At 44.8% G+C, this 27,183-nt stretch overlaps 1 protein-coding gene across 1 annotated transcript in view; it reads right to left on the bottom strand.

The window, feature by feature from the left end:
• Positions 1-7,312: 7,312 nt before the first annotated feature.
• Positions 7,313-27,183, bottom strand: part of GALNT15 (polypeptide N-acetylgalactosaminyltransferase 15) — a 37,797-nt gene continuing 17,926 nt past the window's right edge. The window contains exons 2-10 of the mRNA XM_060099464.1: positions 25,035-25,201; positions 23,445-23,649; positions 19,591-19,758; positions 17,430-17,547; positions 15,905-16,099; positions 15,039-15,170; positions 14,565-14,669; positions 10,540-10,683; positions 7,313-7,544 (exon numbers count right to left, since the gene is read on the bottom strand). Of these exons, the coding sequence (XP_059955447.1) occupies positions 7,398-7,544; positions 10,540-10,683; positions 14,565-14,669; positions 15,039-15,170; positions 15,905-16,099; positions 17,430-17,547; positions 19,591-19,758; positions 23,445-23,649; positions 25,035-25,201 (1,381 nt within the window). The 3' untranslated portion in view covers positions 7,313-7,397. The remainder of the gene's footprint in view (positions 7,545-10,539; positions 10,684-14,564; positions 14,670-15,038; positions 15,171-15,904; positions 16,100-17,429; positions 17,548-19,590; positions 19,759-23,444; positions 23,650-25,034; positions 25,202-27,183) is intronic.

Below are 27,183 nucleotides of genomic sequence, written 5' to 3'. Positions count from 1 at the left end.
TCCCACCCTCCCTATCCCACCACTCTAGGTCATTGCAAAGCAACGAGCTGATCTCCCTGTGCTATGCTGCTGCTTCCCACTAGCTATCTATCTTACATTCAGTAGTGTATGTACTTATACGCTTCGCCCCAGCTTCCCCCTCCCCACCTCCTGTGTCCTCAAGTCCATTCTCTATGTTTACGTCTTTATTCCTGCCCGGCCACTAGGTTCATCAGTACCTGTTTTGTTTTTTCAGATTCCACATATATGCGTTAGCATACAGTATTTGTATTTCTCTTTCTGACTTACTTCACTTTGTATAACAGACTCTAGGTCCATCCACTTCACTACAAATAACTCAATTTTGTTTCTTTTTATGGCTGAGTAATATTCCATTGTATATATATGCCACATCTTCTTTATCCATTCATCTGTTATTTCATCTGTTGTTTCATTCAACTTAGGTTGTTTCCATGTCCTGACTATTGTAAATAGTGCTGCAATGAACACTGTAGTACATGTCTTTTTGAATTATGGTTTTCTCAGGGTATATGCCCAGTAGTGGGATTGCTGGGTCATAATGGTAATTCTATTTTTAGTATTTTAAGGAACCTCCATACTGTTCTCCATAGTGGTTGTATCAATTTACATTCCCACCAACAGTGCAAGAGGGTTCCCTTTTCTCCACACCCTCTCCAGCATTTGTTGTTCGTAGATTTTCTCATGATGCCCATTCGAACTGGTGTGAGGTGATACCTCACTGTGGTTTTCATTTGCATTTCTCTAATAATTAGTGACATTGAGCAGCTTTTCATGTGCTTCTTGGTCATCTGTATGTCTTCTTTGGAGAAATGTCTATTTAGGTCTTCTATCCATTTTTTGATTGGGTCGTTTGTTTTTTTAATATTGAGCTGCATGAGCTGTTTATATATTTTGGAGATTAATCCTTTGTCCATTGATTTGTTTGCAAACATTTTCTCCCATTCTGAGGGTTGTCTTTTCGTCTTTGTAGTTTCCTTTGCTTTGCAAAAGCTTTTAAGTTTCATTAGGTCCCATTTGCTTATTTTTGTTTTTATTTCCATTACTCTAGGGGGTGGATCAAAAAAGATCTTGCTGTGATTTATGTCAAAGAGTGTTCTTCCTTTGTTTTTCTCTAAGAGTTTTATAGTGTATGGTCTTACATTTAGGTCTCTAATCCATTTTGAGTTTATTTTTGTGTATGGTGTTAGGGAGTGTTCTAATTTCTTTCTTCTACATGGAGCTGTCCAGTTTTCCCAGCACCACTTATTGAAGAGAGTGTTTTTTCTCTTGTATATCCTTGTCTCCTTTGTCATAGATTAGTTGACCATAGGTGCGTGGGTATATCTCTGGGCTTTCTATCCTGTTCCATTGATCTATGTTTCTGTTTTTGTGCCAGTACCATGTTTCCTTGATTACTGTAGCTTTGTAGTATAGTTTGAAGTCAGGGAGACTGATTCTTCCATTCCATTTTTCTTTCTCAATACTGCTTTGGCTTTTTGGGGTCTTCTGTGTTTCCATACGAAGTGTAAAATTTTTTGTTCTAATTCTGTGAAGAATGCCATTGGTAGTTTGATAGGGATTGCACTGAATCTGTAGATTGCTTTGGGTAGTATAGTCATTTTCACAATATTGATTCTTCCAATCCAAGAACATGGTGTATTTCTCCATCTGTTTATGTCATCTTTGATTCCTTTCACCAGTGTTTTATAGTTTTCTGAGTACAAATCTTTCATCTCCTTAGGTAGGTTTATTCCTAGGTATTTTATTCTTTTTGTTGCAATGGTAAATGGGATTGTTTCCTTCAATTCTCTTTCTCATTTTTCATTGTTAGTGTATAGGAATGCAAGAGATTGCTGTGTGTTAATTTTGTATCCTGCAACCTTACCAAATTCATTGATTAGTTCTATTAGTTTTCTGGTGGCATCTTTAGGATTTTCTACATATAGTATCATGTCATCTGCAAACAATGACAGTTTTGCTTCTTCTTTTCCAATTTGTGTTCCTTTTATTTCCTTTTCTTCTCTGATTGCAGTGGCTAGGCTTTCCAAAACCATGTTGAATAAGAGTGGTGAGTGGACATCCTTGTCTTGCTCCTGATCTAAGTGGAAATGCTTTCAGTTTTTCACCATTGAGAATGATGTTTGTTGTGGGTTTGTCATATATGGCCTTCAATATGTTGAGGTAGGTTGCCTCTATTCCCATTTTTGGGATAGTTTTTATCATAAATGGGTATTGAATTTTGTCAAAAGCTTTTTCTGCATCTATTGAGATGATCATATGATTTTTCTCCTTCAATTTGTTAATATGGTGTATCACATTGATTGATTTGTGTGTATTGAAGAATCCTTGAATCCCTGGGATAAACCCCACTTGATCATGGTGTATGATCCTTTTAATATGTTGTTGGATTCTGTTTGCTAGTATTTGTTCAGGATTTTTTCATCTATGTTCATCAGTGATATTGGTCTATAATTTTCTTTTTTTGTGATGTCTTTTTCTGGTTTTGGTATCAGGGTGATGGTGGCTTTGTAGAATGAATTTGGGAGTGTTCCTCCCTCTGCAATTTTTTGGATGAGTTTGAGAAGGAGTGGTGTTAGCTCTTCTCTAAATATTTAATAGGATTCATCTGTGAAGCCATCTGGTCCTGGACTTTGGTTTGTTGGAAGATTTTTAATTACAGTTTCAATTTCATTACTAGTGATAGATCCGTTTATATTTTCTAATTCTCCCTGGTTCAGCCTTGGGAAATTGCACCTTTCCAAGAATTTGTCCATTTCTTCGTGTTTGTCCATTTTATTAGCATATAGTTGTTTGTAGTAGTCTTTTGTAATCCTTTGTATTTCTGTGGTGTCAGTTGTGATTTTTCCTTTTTTATTTCCAGTTTTTATTGATTTGCATCCTCTCTGTTTTTTTCTTGATGAGGCTGGCTAAGGGTTTATCAATTGTGTTTATCTTCTCAAAGAACAAGCTTTTAGATTTATTGATCTTTGCTACTGTTTTCTTTGTATTCTATTTCATTTATTTCTGCTCTGATATTTATGATTTCTTTCCTTCTACTGACTTTGGGTTTTCTTTATTCTTCTTTCTCTAGTTGCTTTAGGTGTACAGTTAGATTGTTTATTTAATATTTTTCTTGTTTCTTGAGGTGAGATTGAATTGCTATAAACTTCCCTCTTAGAATTGCTTTTGCTGCCTCCCATAGGTTTGGGGTTGTTGTGTTTTCATTGTCATTTGTTTCTATCGTTTTTTAAATTTCTTCTTTGCTTTCTCCAGTGATCTCTTGGTTATTTAGTAGCGCACTGTTAGCCTCCATGTACTTGTGGTTTTTACAGTTTTTTTTCCTGTAATTGGTTTCCAATCTCATAGCAATGTGGTCAGAAAAGCTGCTTGATATGATTTCAATTTTCTTAAATTTTCTGAGGCTTGATTTGTGACCCAAGATGTGATCTATCCTGAAGAAATTTCCATGTGCACTTGAAAAGAAAGAAGTGTATTGTGCCACTTTTGGGTGGAATGTTCCATAATATCAATTAAATCTAACTGGTCTATTGTGTCATTTAAAGCTTGTGTTTCCTTATTTATTTTCTCTTTGGATGATCTGTCCATTGGTGTAAGTGGGATGTTAAAGTCCCCTACTATTATTGTGTTACTGTCAATTTCCCCTTTCATGGTTGTTAGTATTTGCCTCATGTACTGAAGTGCTCCTATGTTGGGTCCATAAATATTTATAATTGTTATATCTTCTTCTTGGATTGATCCCTTGATCATCATGTAGTGTCCTTCTTTATCTCTTGTAGCAGTCTTTATTTTAAAGTCTATTTTATCTGATATGAGTATTGCTACTCCAGTTTTCTTTTGATTTCCAATTGCATGGAATATCTTTTTCTATCCCTTCACTTTCAGTCATATGTGTCCCTAGTTCTGAAGTGGGTCTCTTATAGACAGCATATATATGGGTCTTGTTTTTGTATCCATTCAGCCAGTCTCTGTCTTTTGGTTGGGGCAATTAATCCATTTACATTCAAGGCTATTATCAATATGTATGTTCCTATTACCATTTTCTTAATTGTCTGGGGTATGTTTTTGTGGGTCTTTTTCTCCTCTTGTGTTTCCTGCCTAGAGAAGTTTCTTTAACATTTGTTGTAAAGCTGGTTTGGTGGTGCTGAATTCTCTTAGCTTTTGCTGGTCTGAAAAGCTTTTGATTTCTCCATTGAATCTGAATGAGATCCCTGCTGGGCAGAGTAATGTTGGTTGTAGGTTTTTCTCTTTCAACACTTTAAGTATATCCTGCCACTCCCTTCTGGCCTGCAGAGTTTCTGCTGAAAAGTCAGGCGATAACCTTATGGGGATTCCTTTGTATGTTATTTTTTGTTTTTCCCTTGCTGCTTTTAATATTATTTCGTTGAATTTAATTTTTGTTAGTTTGATTAATATGTGTCTTTTTGTATTTCTCCTAGGGTTTATCCTGTATGGGACTCTCTGTGCTTCCTGGACTTGGGTGACTATTTCCTTTCCCATGTTAGGGAAGTTTTCCACTATAATCTCTTCAAATATTTTCTCAGACCCTTTGTTTTTCTCTTCTTCCTCTGGGAGCCCTATTATTCGAATGTTGGTGCATTTAGTGTTTTCCCAATGGTCTCTGAGATTGTCTTCAATTCTTTTCAGTCTTTTTTCTTTATTCTGCTCCTCGGCAGTTATTTCCATCATTCTGTCTTCCAGCTCACTTATTCATTCTTCTGTCTCAGTTATTCTGTTATTGATTCCTTCTAGTGTATTTTTCATTTCAGTTATTGTGCTGTTCATCTCTGTTTGTTTGTTCTTTAGTTCTTCTAGATCTTTGTTAAATATTTCTTCTATCTTCTCAATCTGTGCCTCCATTCTATTTCTGAGATTTTGGATCATCTTTCCCAACATTACTCTGAATTCTTTTTCAGGTAGATTGACTATTTCCTCTTCATTTTTTTGGTCTTGTAGATTTTTACCTTGTTCCTTCATCTGTGACATATTTTTTCCCATCTCATTTTTTTTTTTCTTTTCTTATGAGTGGGGTTGTGCTCCTGTCTTACTGGTTGTTTGGCCTGAGGCTTCCAACACTGGAGTTTGTAGGCTGCTGGGTAAAGTTGGGTCTCGGTGCTGAGATGAGGACCTCACTCTAATGAATATTCCCTGGATTCTGAGGTTCTCTGTTAGTCCAGTGGTTTAGACTTGGAGCTCCCACCACAGGAGCTTTGGTCTGACCCCCGGCTCATGAACCAAGATCCTGCAAGCTGCATGGGGTAGTAAAAAAAAAAAAAAAAAAGGAGAACAATAACAAAGTAAAAAATAAAATTAGACTAGGAAACTAACAGCTGTGTTAGTTTCCTAGACTAAAAATGAAAATATAGATGAAACAACAACTGGAAAGTAAAACAGAACCACAACAGTAAAAAAGAGGAAGAGAAAAAAGAAAAGGTGGGAAAGGCCTTCACTGTGGAGGGCAGGGCCTGAGCAGGGGTGAGGTTTGAGCAGTGAGTGGGGCCTATGCTTAGGACCCATGGGGCTGGAAAAGGCAGGGGGTGTGGTGGGTGGGCCTTAGGCTCAACAGAACAGAAGGGCCCAGGTGTGCCCCTGCCTCTGGTCTCAGAAGGTGGGGGACCTCACCTGGGAACCCAGCAGGTTTCCTGGGTTTGAGTGGGTGGGGAAAATGCCCTCCACTCCTCTACCACTCCTCCAGTCCCAGAGGGCTCCTCCCACCTGCCTCTCCTGATCTCCCCAGCCTCCCTCCTATGCCCCCAGAACCCACACACCCAGAGGGGACTTTGGAGGTTGGGGGACTGGCCTGGCAGCTCAGCAGGCTCCCTGTGCCTCAGTGGGTGGGGTAAACCCTCTCTGCTCCTTTCCTGCTCCTCTGGTCCTGGAGGGTCCCTCCCATCTGCCTCTCCTGTTCTCTCCCAGCCTTGGTCCTATGCCCCCAGGACCAACTCAGCCCAGAGGGGACTTCTGAGGCCATAGGACCCAGCCCAAGAGCCTGGCAGACTTCCCCGGCTGATTGGGCAGGGGAAATGTTGGGCCCCTGATCTGAGCCCGAGGTTCCTCCAGGCATGGTAACCCCTCCCCGCTCTCAGCCACCCCTCAGGGGTGCCGGTCCTGTCCAGTGTCCACTTCTCCTCCCCCCTCAATCCCCCGACATCCTACTGGTTCGCTTGGGGGTTCTTCCCATCTCCTTGGGTGTCAGGGTCCACCACCAAGCACCATGTCTTCTCAATCACATAACCACCCCCACTCAGCAACTCTTACAACCCAACTGGGTGGGCCAAGTCACAACAAGAGAGCCATTCAGCTTTTGCTAGCATGGGCTCTGCCCTGATGGAGATGTGTTCTTCTATGGCTGAATGTTCAGGTGTGGGCATATTTGAGGGTCCCAGACATTTCCTACTGGCTCAGAGACAGCCCTTTCAACCTTCATGGACATTAACACCCACCTCTAGTTCCTCTCATAAAAATTTTGGCTCAGACACTGGCATTTCCCTCCCAGGGATATTTGCCTCTTTGCAAATGTTGCTCATTTTGGTCCAATCAGTGCAAACCCTGTAACAGGGCATCAGGAGAGTTTCTCAACTGTACACACTTCTGTTAGTAGGAGTGTTCAATCTAAGCTGACCCAACACCAATGATTAAAGAAAAGAATATTGCATGAGAATCCGATTGTGGTTAATCTAGATTGAGAATAGCAAGGGCAGGGTGAATGGAGATAGAAAGTTCTGAGGAAATTCTCATTAACATGAGAACATCTTATTCCAGGTCTACTGACTCTTTTCAGCTGCTAGGCTGAGCTGAAGAATTGGGTCAAAGCTCTCTCCAACCCTATTTTCTCTCAGTAGCTTATTTCCCTTCCTTCCTCTGAGCTATGCCTCAACCAATGAACATGAAATTTGTCCTCATAAGCCTATTGCAATGTTTTTTGGATGTCAGGACTTTGCACTTTCTTCACGCTTTAATTTTCATGGCTGGTGACACAGACAATCCAAGATAAGGCCATTTGAAATAAATTGATCCATCAGAATTGTGTATCCTGAAGGTGTTGCCAGGCCTCTTTCCTTAGTCAGAGATAAAAGCAATTATTTACTGCTCAATGAAAAAAAAACCCCAAGAATCTTATGTACCATGTAATGATCATCTACCAGTGATGAAGACATTGAGACAATGGGTCCATGTTTTTCTTTTTCTAAAACAGCCAGTGGTCAATGTAGTAAGGTATGAGAAGGAAAGACTTCCCATATTCATTTGTGGAGTTTTTGTTTCTACTATCATCACTGCACAAACACAAAGGGTCTCCTTCATGATATGCACATGCTCCTGTTGTTCCCTTGAGTTGAACCTCTATGGCCACATTTCTCTTTTCCTTCTGATGGTGGCATTCATTGTTCATCCACGGTGCTGACATTGTCAAATCGCCACAGCTGGCTGGCTTTTCCATCACACTCACGTAAATACAAATCTTTATTATTTTCCTGCATCACAGCTTCTATGCATTTCCCAGAAAGAATGTGAACAATCATTCCATTCTGAAAAGAGAGAAGAAAAGGAAAAAAAAAAAAAAAGGAAACGAGTTGGTCCCCCACAATCAGTCAGCAAAGAAGGAAATTTCTAAGATTTGTGCTAATCATTAAGAGAATAATAAAGGTGATATGAACTGTCCTGGTAAGGAATTGGAGTATTTTTGTTACTATATAATATAATTTAGGTAACCTTAAAATTTAAATACCATACAGAGCCTTGGGGTCATTAATTCAATTATTATTATTGTGGTTGGGTAATTATGCCATTTCTTGGAGAGTTCAGGCTAGTAAAATGCCAGTGTAAAGATCATGTTCAATCGTTATACTGTATTGTTGACATTCATTGTTATCACTGTACTTGTAAATTTCTGCTTTCAAAAGGATTTAATTTAATCTCTGCCCTCTGTTAATCCTGCAGTTTAGTACTGCTGCCACCAAGTTGCAGTATAGAGTAAGACTCTAAGGATACACTGAAGGCCTGAGTCAGCCATGTTTGGAAGACCATAGCTGCTTCCTGCTCAAAATCTACCAAACTTAATACTGAATGTAGCCATCCCCTTTTCAGGAAAAAATTCAATTTCTTTATGAAGAGTTAAACAACCTTAACCAACAGTGCTGATAATGTCCACTTATTTATTTAGAGATATAATTCACATGCCCTAAATACAACTCAGCGGATTTTAGTATATTCACAAAGTATATGCAACCATCACCTCTATCTAATTGCAGAAAATTTCATCACTATAAAAAGAAATGTACTATCCATTAGCAGTCACTTCCCATTCCTGCTTCCTTCCAGCCACTGGAAATCATTAATCTAGTTTCTGTGTTTATGGACTTGTCTCTTCTTGACATTTCATATAAATGGAATCATATAATATAGGGCCTTTTGTGACTGGCTTCTTTCACTTTGCATGGTATTTTCAAGTTTCATCCATGTTGTAGCACAAAATAGTACCTAATTTCTTTCTTTCTTTCTTTCTTTGTAGTGGTAAAAATATGTAACATAAAATTTTCTACCTTAACCATTTTTAAGTGTAAAAGCTAGTAATGTTAAGTATATTCACTTTGTTGTGAAACAGATCTCCAGAACTTTTTCTTCATTCAAAACAAACTCTATACCCATTAAATAACAACTTCCCTCTCCCCACTTCCCCTCGTGCCTGGTAACCACCATTCTATTTTCTGTTTGTATGAATATGACTTCTCTATATATGTCATGTAAGTTTAATCATACAGTATTTGTCTTTTTGTGCCTGGCTTATTTCACTTAGCATAATGTCCTCAAGTTTCATCCATGTTGAAGTAAATGACAGGATTTCCTTCTTTCTTAAGGCGGGAAAATATTCCATTGTATGTATATAGCGCATTTTGTTTATTCATTCATCAATCACTGGACCCTTGGGTTGCTTCCACCTATTGGCTATTGTGAATACTGCTGCTAAGAACAGTATCTTGTTCCTTTTTATGGCTGAATGAGAATCCTTTTTTTTTTTTTTTTTTGCGGTATGCGGGCCTCTCACCATTGTGGCCTCTCCCGTGGCGGAGCATAGGCTCCGGATGCGCAGGCTCAGCAGCCATGGCTCATGGGCCCAGCCGCTCCGCGCCATGTGGGATCTTCCCAGACCGGGGCACGAACCTGTGTCCCCTGCATCGGCAGGCGGACTCTCAACCACTGCGCCACCAGGGAAGCGCAAGTATACTTTTTTAAAGACTTATTTTTTAATGCCTGAAAGATGCTGGGTGTATCTTAGTCACTAATCTTTTACATATTATTTTTAAATGCTGTTTCTAAATCTATCTTATCCAGAGGACTTGCTTAGAATGATCCTTTATGATCATTCATAAAGGGCCTTAACTTGGTTTCTAAGAATTCTTTGAGCATGTGTGGGCCCCCTGAGTCCTAGGTTCACTTGTCACCAAAGCCCCAAGAGCTTTGTTCTCAACTGTTTATCATGAGTTCAGCTTAAGTTTTACACTATAGGATTTTCCTCTTTCACAGCCTGCTTTAAGAGTACCGATGCATGGGGCTTCCCTGGTGGCGCAGTGGTTGAGAGTCCGCCTGCTGATGCAGGGGACACGGGTTCGTGCCCCAGTCTGGGAAGATCTCACATGCCGCGGAGCGGCTGGGCCCGTGAGCCATGGCCGCTGAGCCTGCGCTCCGCAACAGGAGAGGCCACAACAGTGAGAGGCCCCCGTAACGCAAAAAAAAAAAAAAAAAAAAAAAAAAAGAGTACCGATGCATGGAGTTCTGCTTAGTTATTTAAGCCCCCCCTTATTCCCAAGCAAAAGTTGAAGAATGGCATGTTTAAAAGATGTGTGTATTAATCTGTTTGTTTGTATACTTGTACCCTAACTCATTTCAGAAGGGATTTGAGGTGAAGGAAAAACTATGTATGGACAGTTATTGTTGATACTTACTGTCACCTTCCAATCCCAATCCTGTAAACGGCTCACTCTCCCTAAATACATACCCTCCTCGTATTTCCTCTTTATTGATGCATAACCTCTGGGAAGGATCTCAAGCTTCTCTCTGGAGTCATGGGAATCAAAGTCTTACTAAACTGATGAAATGCTCAGAGTGGAATTTGCAAAGGAAGAAAGAATGATCTACATCCTCATCTATCTGGTTGTGGAACAGGAGGCAGGCCTTTCCATTGCCCCTAAAACCACACCACCAATGTGGTTGACTGCTTCTGTAACACGCTCCATGGTCCTACTTGTGACCTAAGCTAATAAACCTTAAAAAAGAGTCTGTCTCCTATCTCTACCATATCAAGACCAGAGCCATACAGAAACCTGGAAAATTAGTACATTTCAAGATGCTGGTTGTTAACTTTGCTGCAAAGTTGGCTTCACCTCCCCCTGAGGCCTTAGTGCCAAGTCACTCAGTTCAACAGCAGGGACACAGGCTTGTATGGTAATACTTGACCTCTTGGAAAAGCCTGAGACACGCACCAGCCAGCAGCACTGCTGAATCCTTCCTAGCTGGGTTACTTACCTCCTGGTAGTCCCAGTGCTGCTGATGGATGTCAGGGCCTTCCTTGGTGCAGTTCTGCAGAATCACCTGGTCTCGCCTGACATCGAAGCACAGGTGCTGGGGGCTGCCATAGTGGATCTCCTTCCTGCCCATGTGATCCAGGTGCTGGGACAGAGGGAAATGGCTGTTAGCACAGCTAGAAGGAGATCCTCTCCAAAGCTGGAGGTAAAGGAAGGAGAGCTCATTGCAATAGGGCTGAGGTCTGGGGGCAACCTTCAGATTCTACTGGGGTCAGCAAGACCCTATCTCATAGTCAAGTCCACAAATATGATGCTGGACTAGCCCTGGCCTCTGAAATCTCCACATTCCATCTACTTTTGCATTCATATTTATACATTCTGGCAAGTTCCTCCATTATTCTATTTACTGTATCATAGGTGAGGCCATAAAGGATGCTGTGTGTTTTGTGAGAGTACAGTTGGAAGGGCAGATGAGGAAACTCCTGAGGCCCGAGTTGATCTCTTTCTGGACACATCTGTGCTGGCCCTGCAAGTGATTTTCCTTCTGTCTTTTGTATCTGCTGACTCTCGCTCATGGTTTTCATTTCCTCCTGGGTTCCTTAGGGCTGGATCATGCATTCCTTTGCAGAGCTGCGGGAAGCTCGTGGGGCTAGGTTGGAAACACATCCTGATAAAACCATTTTCCATTTGTTCCTGCCAAATGCAGCCTGAGCTAAGTTTTATGCTAACTTTGTGGCTAGGAGACGGGGTTGGCTTCATGGGCATGTGACCTGTGTAACTGCAGGGGCCTCATGCTTAGAAGGGTTTAATGTTCTTCGTCTAATATATTTGATTTAATGCTGATACTGTCTAGGAATTCTTAATAATTGTTGAGTGACAGGTCTCACCATCTTCATTTGCACTGAGCCCAAGAAGTTAGGTAGCCAGTCCCACCTGAGGATTCCCAGACAACACAGTTCCTATAAATTTGAACCCTAAACCCACGCTGGACACAAGCTTGTGGTTAAAAATTTTCAGGGAAGAGTCATTTTCTCCAACGCAAAGACCTGTCTACAGACCTGCTTCCTTGTCATCTTCCGGTGGCTGTAGGTAGTCTTTTCTAGTCCAGGTTTTCACAGATAGGTTACTCTGTGAAGGTCAAAGCTGGCTTTGTATGGGTGTCCCATTTCCAACCCCTCATCTGTCATGGGCTGAAGATGGGCTTTTGTCGCTATCTCCTGCTTGGAACCAACGCCTCTGGGTTCCTGAGGTTTGACAGAAACTGTCCCCTTCACCCTGCAGGAGAGCTTGACCATGGCCCTATGACTCTATTTCAGTTGCCTCTGGATTCGGGGCCCCTGGAGATTTCCCTTTGTTAAAAACATAGTTACTTATGCATAAAAGAGGGTGTTTCTTCTTTTTTATATGGCATATGGTGCTTTCAGCTTAGCAAGCTCACAATTTTTCTGGATACAGAAGCCCTTGCTAATCCCCACCTCCCCACCAAGACTATAAATAAATAAATAAATCCAAAAGTAACATTCTTTTTGCACCATTATCCCCAGTTGCAGATGAGGAAACCAAGACTCAGAGAGGTTAAGAGGTCTACCTGATGTCACACAGCTAGAAGGTGAGCTATTTCCACCATCACAGAGCTTTCTCTCTGTCCTCCTGTGCCAGGTGTGAGTGCCTATTGGGGTGTTCTAGAACACTGGTAAAGGGCAAAACTGAAAGGGGACAAATGGATACTGAGCACTTGCTTCCCCAGGTGTCCTCCAGGCCCAGGGCCTTCCCCTGGGGTCCCAGAGCCTCGCCAGTCCTGCCTGCAGGGCTGGACCCTCCAAGACTTGCTCTGCCTTTCACCCCAGGCTCTTGGGGCCTCACCTGGCTCCTTTGATCAATATCTCCAGGAAGTTACACTTTGTTGTTTATTTTTTAATACAGGCCTTTGGGGTAGGACAACTTATGCAAAGACCCCATCACAGGCTGAAAAGACAGAGGTTTGGGGGGTGGGCTAGACTTTCCAGGTTGTCATCCAAGTTGTGAAAAGAAGTGGACACACGCCAACCTTCATCCAGCGTCATGGGGACGTCCCACGACCTGGGCAGTTATTCCTGAGATGGATATTTGAAGAGAAGAAATACCCTAACATAGAAGGAGACCTTCCTGATATCCAAGGAGCCCACATGATGCTGGAAGGACCCTCTGTCTCTAGATTCTTCCCCTGACTCAGCGTGGATTTCAGACCTGATTCAGGTCCCTTCTGGCCATATGTACCCACGAGCAGGACCTCTGGCTCAAGGAGAGAGTCTCCCTGTGGTCAGTGCCTGCCAGTCACTTTCAGTGTCGCCCTTTGGGCCATAAACTTTTGTTGTCACAGGGCAACCCCGCCCTTCCTCAGTACCGAAGGGTCCAACCACGCTGCAGAGTGAGGTCCCGGGAAATCTGCGGAGTTGCTATCCAGTGCGCCCCAGGAGAGCTCGTGTGCTCTTTCCCACCCATCCCCAGGGCCGCTTGCACCCTCTGCCTTCCTCCTGACCATGCAGTGGAAGCCTTTCTCCCTGTGGAAGGAGTTTCACAAACCACATCGCTCTGTGTGTGGGAAACGTCCCGAATGAGGCCACAGCTCTGAAACTCGATGACCCCATCTGTGTGTAAGGTCTCCTCTGGCAAGTGTGGCAGAGGGTCACCAGAGGCCATGAGGCTTGTCTACCCAGATCCAGCCCTCTCCCCACTTCACACACACACACACACCCCAGGCTCCTGTGATGCCCTAAAGTTCCCCCTCTGGCCCAGAAGTATTGGCCCCCATAGATCCCCATTAAATGCCCGAAAGACATAGCATATCTACTCTGGGCAGGACACAGCGTCAGAGGCCTGGAGTCTTAGGAACACAGTCACGAGCTATGGGTTTGAGGCACTGCTGCAAATGGGGAACATTTTCCAGGGTCCCCTCGATTCCTCAGTGTTTCTGTGCCTATAGTGCCCGCTCGGTGACCCACTTTCTCCATCTCTGGTTCTGGTTGGCTAATGATCTTGAGCTGGTCCAGATGTTTCAGAAAGGTGCCCTGGTAGAAATTTGCCTGCACACAGGTTTTCTTTGACCTCTGATTATAGATTTTTAATTTAAATGGGGAGCTTTTCCATTTTGTAAATAAGTTCATTTGTATCATTTTTTTAGATTCCACATATAAGAGATATCTTAGGATATTTGTCTTTCTCTGTCTGACTTACTTCACTTAGTATATTTACAGAACAGGAACAGACTCAGACATAGAAAACAAACTTATGGTTTCCAAAGGGAAAAAGGGGGGAGGGATAAATTAGGAGTTTGGGATTAGCAGATATAAACTACTATACATAAAATAGATAAATAACAAGGTCCTACTGTATAGCACAGGGAACTATATTAAATATCCAGTAATAAGGTATAATGGAAAAGAATCTGAGAAAGATTTTATATATATTTATATATGTATAACTGAATCACTGTGCTGTACACCAGAAACTAACACAACATTGTAAATCAACTATACTTCGATAAAAAAAAAAGAAAAAGAAAAAAATGGGGATATTTTCCATAAACTCTGGATTTCCAGTGTCTTTTAAATTTTTGGATGATCTTGTAATACTGGATCCGCTTTCATACAAAACAAAAGACATTTACTGAGGCTGGGGCAGGTGTTCCTCTGTGACAACAGCCTCCGCCCAGCTCCCTGTGTTTATTTCCTTTATCCACTTAAACCCTGGAGACACACCTGAGTTTGAAGCCCCTGGGCTAGCCACTCTCCAAGCCTCAGTTTCCTCATCTGTCAGATGAAAACATTGGCTAAACAGCCTCGCCATGTCCCTCGAGCTCAGATGCTCATATTCTCTGATGGGTCCACATTTGGGCTTGGGGTTGGAGCAGGTTGGGGGATGGGTCGTCAGAGTGGGGGACCATGCACAGTCAAGGGACGTGGGATCACTGAAAGGAGATGCCCCAAAGGGAAGGGAGGGCCATCCCAGCAAAGACCCCTTGCAGGTCTGAGAACACTGACCACCCACCTGCTGCTGCTGGCTGTCACTGCAAGGAGCTAGAATCATGGCACAGCCCAGGACGTCCCCTTCTGTCCGGCAGTCTGCACAGAAGCCAAGTCCGGTGTTGTGGAGCTATAAGCAACGTTCACACGGAAGTGAATCCCGCCCTCTGCTGCAAAGACGCCCTCTGTCGCGCACTCCTTCACTCTCTGCAGTGTAGCTCAAAGTCCCATGCTCAGATCATAAAAATGATCGAGGTCAAGCTGAAGCCAGTGACCCTAAGGACAGGCCTCCTGAAGGAGGTGACAGCACCTGTCCTGGTGAAGGGGCCCTGGGACAGGTTATGGGGCAGCACAGCCACCCCCCGCAAGGAGGCCCTGCTGAGCTGGGACTGGGTGGCCAGGGTCATGGAAGAGCATCTGAACTTCAGTTCCTATGCTGGGAGACCACCCAACCCCTTCTCTTCCTCTCTCTCTGCACTTTGTTTTTATCATGACTTGCCTTTCCAGAGAACCTGGGCCTGCGTTCGGATGGGTACAGCTCGGGATAGATGTTGGCCAGAAACCAGTGGAAGGTCCGACAGCCCAGCCTCCTTTGCAGCTGCTGGCGTTCAGTGCAGTCCGGCTTCCCAGCCTGGGGAGGAGAGAGACACGGGCGGCAGGACGGAGGAAGCTGGTTTTACATCACAGTTCATGTGCTGGGAGGCACAGAGGTGTCTGGGAGCAAGCTGAAGGAGGGGGACAGCAAGCATCACTGTGAACCACGTCCCACATTAAATAGCATTTACGTGTCACGCCATCAGAATGGCGCTGAGTGGTAGTGGACCAGGTGAAAACGCACTGTTTGCGGACACTTCATTAAATGTTTAAAATGTTTATTTTTCTGTGCCTTTTTGGGGATGTCCTTTATGTTTATTTTTTATAGTAAAAAATACTTATATTTGTTTCACGTCTTGGGTAATTTTACACAACATTGTAAATCAATGTTATACTTGTTTCACATCTGAGGTAATTTCACAGCCTTGAGCACTTTGCCTGGGATGAAAGGGCCCTTGGAGGTCCACTGCAGTGCTCACTCCTCACCCAGCCTCTCCTCCGGCCACGGGATGAAGGATTACACCCCTTAGGTGTGATGACAGAACCCCTACAGACATCAGGGGGTTCCAGGCCATGATGCCCCTGGGAGATGCTGGAAGAGACAGAGGACAACCCCGCCAGGTAGAGGAGCCAGCTGACAGGGGCCACTCATGGAAGTACTAGCCAGAAGCTTCTATCTGCCCTTCCAGGTGGGAGGGGAGGTGGTCCTGCACAGCCTCCACCTGGTGGCCCTGGGTGGGCACCGAAGACCCTGCCGGGCTCTCCTCTTACCTTGCTCAAGGAGAAGGCCTCTGGGTTGTGCCTGTAGAAGGTTTCTTTGAACGCGCCCAGCCAGGTCTCAGCAATGCGAATCTTGTTCCGCAGGGTGGCCTCCCAGTCAAAAGGGGAGCGGGCATCCTGATTTTGGTAGATATGCCCCACCCGAGAGCAGGGAAGGATTTCGACGGAGCCCCTACAGAGCCAGGTCTGCAGTGAAAGGAGAAGATCAACACCTCTGTACTCCCGTCCAGCAACGTGGGGAGTGAGGGGCTGGCGAAATGCACCGGAAATCATGAGCACAAAAGAGAAAGCTGGTTCTGGTTCTCAGGATGGAGCAGAATTTCCAGATCTGAGGGTTCTGGGCTGGGGAGGGACAAGGTGGGGAGAATGAGGGCGGTTGTCCTGGGTCAGAACCCGTGGTGTGAGGGGCTCACACCCAGGTAGTGACCTGTGGTTCCCCACCCCTACTGAAACACGTGACCAGATTCAGCACTTAGAGGGTGCAGCCATGCCGTTAGCGCCTGGATTCTCCCAAGGCTGCTTCCTCGGGGAAAAGGGTATACCTAGTGGCCAGGGGATTTCTAAAAGCTTGTGAAGTCTCCTGCTGCAAAGGCACCAGAAACCATCTGTGTGGAGGTCAAAGCAAGCTTTCCTCAAACAGAATCTTTCTACTTCTGGAAATTTCTCTACTCTCCACTCACTCCCTCCTACTCCAAAATGCCTGAAGTTCATTTGACAGGAAGCCTTTTATTCCCCACTTGGGAATAAAGAGGAAAGGGAAAACATGCCTAGGATAGGCAGTACATGAACCAAAACACACCAAGAACCCAAATCAATGGGGTTCCCAAACTGGGTGCCAAGGTACCCCAGGGTGCTGCAGCAAACTCAAAAGGCCACGTGGGATATTTTCATTGTTCAGGAGAAACATAGTGACACCTGTGTTCTGAAAAGTACAAGTTCAAGGCAATTCATCGTTTCAACCTTAGATCACTGCCCTTTTAATGGTATATGTCTTTGTTGGGGTGGGTTTTCAGTGGTTGCTGTCATGAAAAAGCAAGCATCAGGCTAAAAATCAACATGGAACAGGAAATGAGGGTGGCGGGTCCAATCTGATTCCAAGGTTTGAGAAACTGTCTGGCGTCCAGTGGGTGCTAAGCTGTTCGGACAAATACTTATTAAGTTGTTTGGACCAAACTACTCAATGCACAGAACTGCTTGGTATTTGCTTTGGCCAATGGGTGCTGTGAAAACTATCAAGATGCTAAGGGTGCCGCGAATGGAGAATGTATGGGAAGCTTTGCACTCAGGTGGAGATGACTGAAAACTCGCCCTTTCCTAAGGGCAGGTTTGACAGGCAAGTTCAGGAAGCAGGCTGGAGTGAAATCAAGAGAGATGAAAAAGGGGGAGAAATGAGGGTTTGACACACTACGTATAATGACTCTGTAATTTGCCCGAAGCCTTAGCCCTGACCTCCAAGCTGTGACCGGACACAGGGCTCCAAAGAACCCACCTGGGCCTCCCTTGGCCCAGGAAGTACCTTGAGAGACAGTTCGAGGTTTTCGCCACCCCTCAGTGACATGTGAGGGTCATACGCTCCAGTGTTTTGGAAGTAATGTCTGTCCATGGCCACGACCCCGCCGGGCACCACAGGGCTCCTGGAGAGAGAAGGTGAGACTATGTAGAAAGGTTCAGAACCTGGAGCATCTGGGGAGCGGTGGGGGGATGGCAGGTAGGGGGCGCTCCAGCGGCCCAGAGAGTGGACTCAGGGCTCAGACAGATCTCAAGACTGGAGCCAAGCAAGCATGTCAGAAATCCCAGCATTTCATGAAAAGAGAGCTCTATGGGCTTCCCTGGTGGCGCAGTGGTTGAGAGTCCGCCTGCCGATGCAGGGGACATGGGTTCGTGCCCCGGTCCGGGAGTATCCCACATGCCACGGAGCGGCTGGGCCCGTGAGCCATGGCCGCTGAGCCTGCGCGTCCGGAGCCTGTGCTCCGCAACGGCAGAGGCCACAACAGTGAGAGGCCCGCGTAACAACGCAAAAGAAAATAATAATAATAAAATAAAAATAAAGATGAGATGACTAAGCTATCACTGAATTTGTCTTATTTGTCTGGAAGGTTTCTGCCATTAGGGAGCAGGGGTCAAGATAGAAATTGCCTAAGTCCGGTTAGTAGAAAATAAAAAAATATTTTTTGCGTATGTAAGCTCATGGTTTATCACATGTCAGCTGTTAGAGTTGCACACCATCAGGCAGACCCTTGGAAGTCCTGTTTGTGCCCAATGCCTTCACTTCGTGTCCCTGGACTAGGCATTTGGAAACAACTTGGGTAATTGCTTGGCACTGGCAGGTCAGCTGTGGCAGATTCCTTATCCCACGGGCTCTTACAACGTGACACTGACATTGACCCCCCTGAGAGGTGGGTCCAAGTCTCCTTCCTGTGAACCTGGGTGGGCCTGTGACTTTGGAGGAAGTGACCTTAGGTGACTTCTGAGACTTAGTTATAAAAGGGGATACATACTCTAAGACATCACAGTAAGTGAGAGAAGACACATAAAGGTTAACTATTGTACGATTCCATTGATATGAAATACCCAGAATTGATAAATCCATAGAGACAGACAGTAGATTGGGCATTGCCAGAGGCTGGGGAGAGGGGACAGCTGGAGACACTAAGTAAGGGATTTTCCTTTGGAATAATGGAAATGTTTTGGAACTAAAAAGAGGTGGTGATTGCCCCATATTGTGAATGTACTGAATGCTACTGAATTGTTCACTTTGAAATGGTTCATTTTATGTTATATGAATTTCACCTCAATAAATTATCTTTTTAATTGGTAGGGGGATACAACTTGCTTTGCCTGGCTCTTTTGGATACTTGCTCTACGAACCCAATGCCAGGGTGTAGGAAATCCCAACTAACCTGCCTTCAGTGACTTCAAGGAGAGAATGGGAAAGAAGGTCCCGCTGGGTCCCAGAGACAGCCAGCATCAAACTCCAGGGGATTCCTGCCCAGAGCTGTTGAGTCATTTCCAGCCAGTCTAGTCTAGTAAAGGATAGTCCTGCTGAGGGCCCAGACACCATGGAGCAGAGACAGCCAACGCCAATGCTCCCTTTCAGAATTCACAACCCAGAGTCCATGCTCTTAATAAAACAGCTGTTTCACGCCTTTAAGTTTGGATGGTTTGTTATAAAGCAGAAGATATCTAGAACATTGACTTAAATAGAATAGTTGTCCAAAAATGAAACACATGAGAAGCAAACCATAAAGTTGGACATATTTTGAGACTTATGGTGTCCTAGCTTTCATCCGGCTGAATTCTTCCTTTTTACCAAGAAAGCACCCCAGGCAGGGAAACTCCAGTGTTACCTGGTAAGACAGAGCTGGGTTGAGGCCCCAGATAAGGTGCTTCCACTTTCCACCCCAGTATCTGGAAGCTTCGCTGGACTCCATTCATATAACAATGTAAGAATAATAACACCTATAGCTGCGTGTCTGGCACTTTCTGAATGTTTTTCATATATTAGCTCATTCAAACCTCGCAACAACCTTATAAGGTAAGTCCCGTTACTATCCCCAATTTACTGATAAAGTAATAACTTGTAGGAAACTAGGAGAACAAGGAATAGCCCAGGCAGTCTGGTGCTGAGTCCACCCTGAGGAAGTAAAAGCAAAGCAGGCTGAGTGAAGGAGCTTCACCTGATGGGGCTGATGGGGGACAGGAGGGCCTTCCTCTCTCGCTCCGGCAAAGGCTCCCAGTGGAAATCCAGCTTCCAGTCCAATACCCCACGCTGAAGGTCCTTGGAGGGGTAATACTGGAAAGTCTTCCAGTCAATCACGTCTAGGACTGGAGACACCACCCTGCTCCTGGAAAGAATCGTGGAATCAGATAAGGGATACACACCCTCCACTTGCTGGGGGACAGAAACATAATCCAGACACATGCTGCCTAATATGGCAGCTACCAGCCACATACGTTTACTGGGCACGTAAAATAGCATCTGTCTGAACTGAGATGTGGTGTAAGTGTAAAATATGCACTGGATTTAGAAGACTTAGTTTGAAAAAAAAGATGTACAAATCTCAGATTACATATTGAAATGATAATATTCTGGACATATTGAGTTTACTAAAATATTTTGTTAAAATTAATTTCATCTGTCTCTTTTTCTTTTGTAATGGGACTACTAGAAATGTTTAAATTATATCTGTGGCTCATGTTCTATTTCTACTGAACAGTACTCTCCTAGAAAATATATTTTTCCATAAGGAATCGGGGGCCCATTTCATTAAAAAGCATGCCTGCCCTTTTCTTTAAAAACCTCTCAGGATAAAACTGAGACACAGGGGAATAGGGACCTAGGCTCAGCTCTGCCACCAATGTGCTGTATGATCTTGAGATAGCTGTTGTACATCTCTGGGCCTCAGCTTCCTCATTCGTAAAATGAGAGGTTGAACTACTTCTCACAAAGGTCTTTCTCAGCTGTAATGCTCTAGGACTGTGGCTTTTGACTTCTTTGGGGGTCTTTGATCCCTTTGAGAATCAGGGGAAATCTATGGACCCCTCCCCAGAAAAATAATCATATGCACATACACAAAGTATCGTGCACAGCTGCAGAGGGGCCCTGCTCTAGGGTCTAGTTCTTGTTCCTCCCTGGATCATAAAACTTCATTGGCTTGAGGAATCAGGATTGTCAAGCCCCAAAAGGGTCCTCATTGTTAAAGTGTGTGTATGTATGAGTACGTGGTGTCTCTCAGCAAAGTCGTGAGTCTAGGTTGATTTTTTCATTTACTGTTGCTCTTGGTAATTGTATTTTATCCCAATTTTTTTGCACAGCCTGGGATTACGTGACCTCAGAGAGGGTGATGTGGGAAACTGGTACAGGTTGGAAACTCTGCCTCTTAATTAAACAAGTAATCACTTAGGTGTAGCAGGAGCTGCCCTCTACCTAGTCAGTATCTCACTCACATTTTTTTTCTGGCCTCTCACAATAGTTTCTTTTAAAATCCGTACCATGCAATGAATCAGGCCTGAACTCAGGGGTGCTGGAAGCTACCAGTCTAAGAAAAGGAAGATTCCTGGAAAAGAGATGCCAGCCATGCTGTTCATACTCCCATCAATTTCCATCTACCTCAGAGACAGCCAGGGCTGGCACAAGCCCAGCCCTTATGCAGAGGGCCAGGGTGGTCCTGGGATTCAATGATCTGCTTTAATCTGTGGCCTCAAGTGACTGGCGTCAGCATGAAGAGTCATGGGGTTCATATTTACAGCAAGGATCTTGATATGCTTTTCCTGCACTTTTCACATCGTTCCCTCTGGAAAGTAAGGGGAACTTAATCTCTCTGGCCTCCACTATTTTGGGGCACCTCGCATTGACCTAAGAAAAGTGAGAAGCAAGGTCAAGGAAGGAAGGAGGGCACCCTCCCAAGTCTCCGCTTACTGTGGAATAAGCTGAGCAATCGAGATGTATTTGGCCACTGGCAAAGCACTTTGTGGAATTTCAGAATCAAGAGCCAGGGAAGCTGTGTGACTGAATTCTAAAGAACCCCATCAAGTCTGTGCCATCTTAGTAATGGTAACAGGACAAGAAAGGAAACTGCATTCAAGCGTCCACACAATCAATTCGTCCCAGACCTTTGAGCTGTGTCCTTCTTGATAAAAGGTGTACATCCCTTTTCATCAGAAAACCCTAAAATTCATCAAATTTCTCTTTTTACTCTGTCTTGCTGGAGGCTCAGTCTTACGTAAAGCTCACTTCTAATAACTGTATTATCCCCGATTTCTTTCTTGTCTTTTTAAACTTAAATTTGCCAGATTTCCCTGTATTTTTTTTAAATAAATTATTTATTTATTTTTGGCTGTGTTGGGTCTTTGTTGCTGCGCACGGGCTTTCTCTAGTTGGGGTGAGCAGGGGCTACCCTTCGTTGCAGTGCGCAGGCTTCTCATTGCGGTGGCTTCTCTTGTTGCGGAGCACGGGCTCTAGGCATGCGGGCTTCAGTAGTTGTGGCGCGCGGGCTTGGTAGCTGTGGCTCGTTGTCTCTAGAGCACAGGCTCAGTAGTTGTGGCACACGAGCTTAGTTACCCCACAACATGTGGGATCTTCCCAGACCCGGGCTCGAACCCGTGTCCCTGCATTGGCAGGTGGGTTCTTAACCACTGAGCCACCAGGGAAGTCCCTATCCCTGATTTCTAACACTATCTTTTCCTTTCTGAAATCTCCTTTCCCTTCTATTTTAGCCAGATACATAAGTGATTCATCATAAGCCTCTTTGAGTACATTTTGAATAGAGATAAAGAATAAAATGTCAATGAATGAAGTGAAAGATGTTTCCTTGTTTTGGTTTTCATTCCCATGGACCATAGCAGCTGCCCAACCAGGGCTGAATTAGGAAGTAACTACAGTCTAGGGACTCGAAAAAAGGTGGTTAAAAAAAATAACTTATATTTAGCTTTGTGTTTCAAATCTACAGATGTACCTGGTGTTCTTGGACTTCACTTAAAACAAAATAGCAAAGCTTCCCTGTCTGACTTGGAAGGAGCTAGGAGAGGGCTCACTCCATCATCCTGTCACTTGTGAACTGAGTTTTAACTCTCAGGCAGACACAAGATCGATCCTCTCTTAAGCGTTTCTAAGCTCCAGGAGGTCAAGCGTTTGGGTTTCAATGGAGCCACCAACAAACACCAGCTAACTGAAATATGTGAGGTCAACCAAGGCACCACTGTCCAGAGAGCCAAAAGCTACCTGCAGTTGCAAACTTACCAACCAAACTTTTTACCACAAGGAAGAATGAACCCTAGTTCATCTCACCCCTCTTTATTTTCCCCAGGCCTGGATGTTCCTCCAGCTCTACGATGTATAAAGTCATTTTGGAAGTTCACGCAAATTCTCCGTGTTTGTGAGAAGTATCTTATACTGAGAAGCAAAAAGCTCTGAATTCCCTCTTCCCAGAGCTCTGCTGCTCAGGTGCGACCCCAAGACTGACGCTGGCCCTTCCAGGACTCTGCCTGCTGAGGAGAGTGGAGAAGGATGGAGGCTGGAGAGTTTCCTGTGAGCATCAGACAGGAGGAAGGCTGCAGCCTCTGCAGGGCTGGAGGCATCTTGATCCCCTCTTCAACACACACACATACACACACACACACACACACACAACTCCTCAGACTGCCTTCCATCATTTATGCCCCCGAATGGAGATGTTCTGTTCCCTGCCCCACCTTGCTTCTCCCTATGGAGCAGGCCCAGCCCCGGCTGAGAACTAGGTAACCTTAAGAGCTAGGTGTTCCTAAGACAGGAGCCCAGACCAGTCTTCAAGTGGGAAACAGCTCTTGAGCCTCTTGACAGCCTCTGGAGCCAGGAATACCTCTAAGAGGGTGCTGCCCATTTCCCCTTGGAAATTTTCCTTTTTCTCTGGCCATGACTCTTACTCCTTGGCTTGGGCACTAGAGCTGGCGGTCAGCACAGGCAGTGGTGGGTGGGTGTTCTCTGAGTGGCGGAGGCTGTGGACTGTTTCCCCGTCTCCCACCTCCCGCTCTGCAGCCCCCGGGGGTGAGTTACCTGTCACCAGCTATTCTGGCCAGGAGGGGCTCCAGCCAGCCCGGGTGGCACTCGCAGTGGGCGTCCATGAAGACCAGCACGTCCCCGGTGGCCCTGGTGGCCCCCAGCATCCGGGCCCTGGCAGTGCCCAGCCTCCTGTTGCTCCTGAGCAGCTTCACCCCCTCCAGCTGGGCCACATACTCGCTGAGAGCCGACTTGAGCTGTCCTGGAATCAACGGGACAGTGGGGTCACAGATGCCACAGCCTGTGAGATTGTGATGACCCTCACTAGGATCATTGTCAACAGGACTATCTTGGGAGCAGTGGTGAGCACAAGAGTCCCAAGCAGCGCGTACATGGTGGTAGTTGTTAAGGTGTAAAATGCTTCGTTAGTTTCGGTGGGTCAGGATTCTCCCCAGTAAACACCAAAAGGAATGGTGTCGTAAAACTAAGAGAGGAGAGAACTCGTTCACATTCTCTAAATGCAGCAATGAGGTTGAAGCAGATACTGCTGGTGCCCTACTCAGAAGCCCTGAGACCCCTTTTACTGATTTGGTTTGCTTTGCATGTGCCCAGCTGTTGTGGGTTGGCTGCTAACGGCAATCAGCAGCCTTCCCTGAAGATGTGCCCTAGAGTATTGGAACCACCTGTCCTGCAAGTGGCAGGGAGTCATGCAGAATGATGCCCCTCACCCCAGGTGCCAGAGTCAATGACCCGCCATTGCCGGGGTACCAGGCCCGCTCCCTTGCCTCAAGGCAAGACAGATGCTGAGGTGCAGTTTACACTGCAGAGCTCCCCCTGGGATCAGGCTGTGGCTGAACTTCGTCTGACACTACATCTAAGTTCAGCTCCTTCCTCTGCCTCTCCTGCTTTCCCCACTCCCCTACAGTGTTCCCCTGAGGGCACCGCCCCCGCCAAATCACATGTACATGATGCCCCATCTCAGGCTCTGCTTCTAGGGTACCTGACCTAAGACACAGTGGTCAAGGAAGTCAAAGACAGAGCGTCCATTTCATGTGACTGCCAGTAGGTCATTGGTGGCACTGGCCAAAGCAGTCTCACTGCAGTGGTAGCGGTGACTGGGCAATGCAGTGGGTCGAAGAGAAAAAGGGAGGTAAGAAATTGATACCAAAAGTCTAAACGTTCTTTTAGGAATGACAATCTATAGAGTTGACAGGATGAGACAAGCTTGTTAGGCTTTGTTTTCAAGATCAGAAACGCTATGTGTATGGGCATGCTGAGTACACCCAGATAAGCAAACTAGTGGAGATGGGAAGAACCAGTATCTGGGTGAGGGGACTGGTTCCAGGACCCCCCGTAGATACCAAAATCTACAGATGTTCAAGTGCCTTATATAAAAGGACAGTGTAGTCGGCCCTTTGTATCTGAGGGTTCTGCATCTGCAGATTCAACCAGCAGAATACGTCTTTGGTATTCACAGAGAAGCAGTGCCCCTGGGGCCCTTCACTAATGAGTTACCTGCGGCTGCAACCCATCTGCAGGTCTGCTTTGGGGAACCTTGCCTGCACAGGTTCCAAACCCCAGTCTGTGCACGGGAACCCCCCAGGGTCCAGGCCCTCCCCAGGGAACCTGGAGGAAGCCCGCGGGCACCTTGCTGGCTGAGGTCGTCCACCAGGATGATCTCCTTCAGGTAGGCCCTGGGCGCTGTGTCCAGGATGCTATGCACAGTTCTCAGGAGGGTGGACCAGGCCTCATCGTGGAAACAGAGGATGACGCTGGCTGTGGGCAGGCTGTCTCTGGGATGCTGCTGCAGACACCTGCAGGGAAGAGAAGCAGGGCGCTGAGGGGACAGGCAGGCCCTAGCTGGGGCTTCTTCAGCCGATGGCTCTCCTCCCAACTCACTGGCTCTCTCTGGTTTTCTCAGAATTTCCACATAAAGAGAACCAATTACACCCTGACAGAAGTGCTGTCCACTATCTCCCAGGACTCGGGCTCCAAGAGCTTCTTTACAGTGTTAACCCATGCCTCTCCCGTAGCAGCTGAGAGGTATTACCACCATTCTCAGCAGATGACTGTCCTAATCTGTAAAGTGGGAATGAATGACAATATTACCAACCTCTTAGAGCTGTTGTGAGGCTTAAACAGGATGAGGTACATAGTAAGTGTCCTGTGAACATGAAAGATCATCAGTTTAGGAGTAGGGACACTATTTTCTTTATTTTTGTATTCCTATAATCTAGTACAACATCTGATACATAATACGTGTTAATCAATATTTCAATCTATGCATGTCCTTTCCCCTAAAGTGGGTCTCTTGTAGGCAGCATACTGTAGATTTTTTTTTTTTTTGTAATCCAATCTGCCACTCTGTGTTTTTTTCTTTTTCGAGTGTGTGTCTTTATTTTTTTTTATTTTTGCTGTGTTGGGTCTTCGTTTCTGTGCGAGGGCTTTCTCTAATTGTGGCAAGCGGGGGCCACTCTTCACTGCAGTGCACGGTCCTCTCACTATCGCGGCCTCTCTTGTTGCAGAGCACAGGCTCCAGACGCGCAGGCTCAGTAGTTGTGGCTCATGGGCCCAGTTGCTCCGCGGCATGTGGGATCTTCCCAGACCAGGGCTCGAACCCGTGTCCCCTGCATTGGCAGGCAGACTCTCAACCACTGCGCCACCAGGGAAGCCCAACTGTGTCTTTTGATTGGAGCATTTAATCCATTGACATTTAAGGTAATTATTCATAGATATGTATTTATTGCCAATTTTAACCTTGTTTTCCCATTGATTTTAAATTTCTTCTTTGTCCCTTTCTTTTTCTTTTTCCGTTTCTGGTTTGATGATTTTCTTTGTATTATGCTATGTTCTTTTCTTTTTGGTTTTTGTGACTCTATTTTATATTTTTGATTTGTGGTTACCCTGTTTTTCAAGTATGTTAACTCATCTTCCTATATCTAATTGCTTTAGACTGGTAGTCATATAGACTCAAACACATTCTAGAAAAAAAAATCTATATTTCTTTACTCTCCTCCTTCACATTTTATGATTTTACATCTTCATTTTCATTCTTTTGCCGTTCATTGTGGTTACAATTGCTTTAACAGAAAATTTTTAATTTTTAAAAAATCTGTGTACTGGCTTATTTAAATGATTTACTTTCCAACTGTGATTTTCTCTTTCCTATAGATTCTTACTTCTTTTCTATTTAGAGAAGATCTTTCAGTATTTCCTTTAGGATAGGTTTAGTATTGCTGTATTCTTTTAGTTTTTGCTTGCCTGAGAAATTCTTTCTTTCTCTTTCAATTCTAAATGATAATATTGCTGGGAAGAGTATCCTAGGTTGCAGATTTTTCCCTTTGAGGACTCTGAATGTATCTTGCCATTCCCTTCTGGCCTGCAACGTTCCTGTAGAGAAATCAACTGACAGTCTTATGGGGGTTCCCTTGTAAGGAACTCTTTGTTTTTCTCTTGCTGCCTTTAGAATGTATGACTGATTCACTTTGTTATAAAGCAGAAACTAATAATAAAAATAAATAAATAAATAAATAAATAAATAAATAAAAAGAGAAAAAAAATATATATATATCTTTTATCTTTTAACCTGTGGGGCGGTGTGGGGCGTGGTGTGGCCTCTGCCCGGAGGCTGTCAGGTCCCACTTTCCTCTCCAGGTGAATGGGATGCTCTATATTTTTTGTGCATGGGGTCTGTTGAGAGTTCTGAGCGAATCCACAGTGGAATGAATTCTAATAGCAATCTGATCCATGGAGCAGTGTGTGGCTCACATTGCCCACAAAAGGCACTTTCCTAAAA

The sequence above is a fragment of the Mesoplodon densirostris genome, chromosome 5 (genome assembly GCF_025265405.1).
Source record: "Mesoplodon densirostris isolate mMesDen1 chromosome 5, mMesDen1 primary haplotype, whole genome shotgun sequence".
NCBI lineage: Eukaryota > Metazoa > Chordata > Mammalia > Artiodactyla > Ziphiidae > Mesoplodon > Mesoplodon densirostris.
Note: the sequence above shows the minus strand (reverse complement) of the source record. Positions and strands in the feature narration are given on the sequence as shown.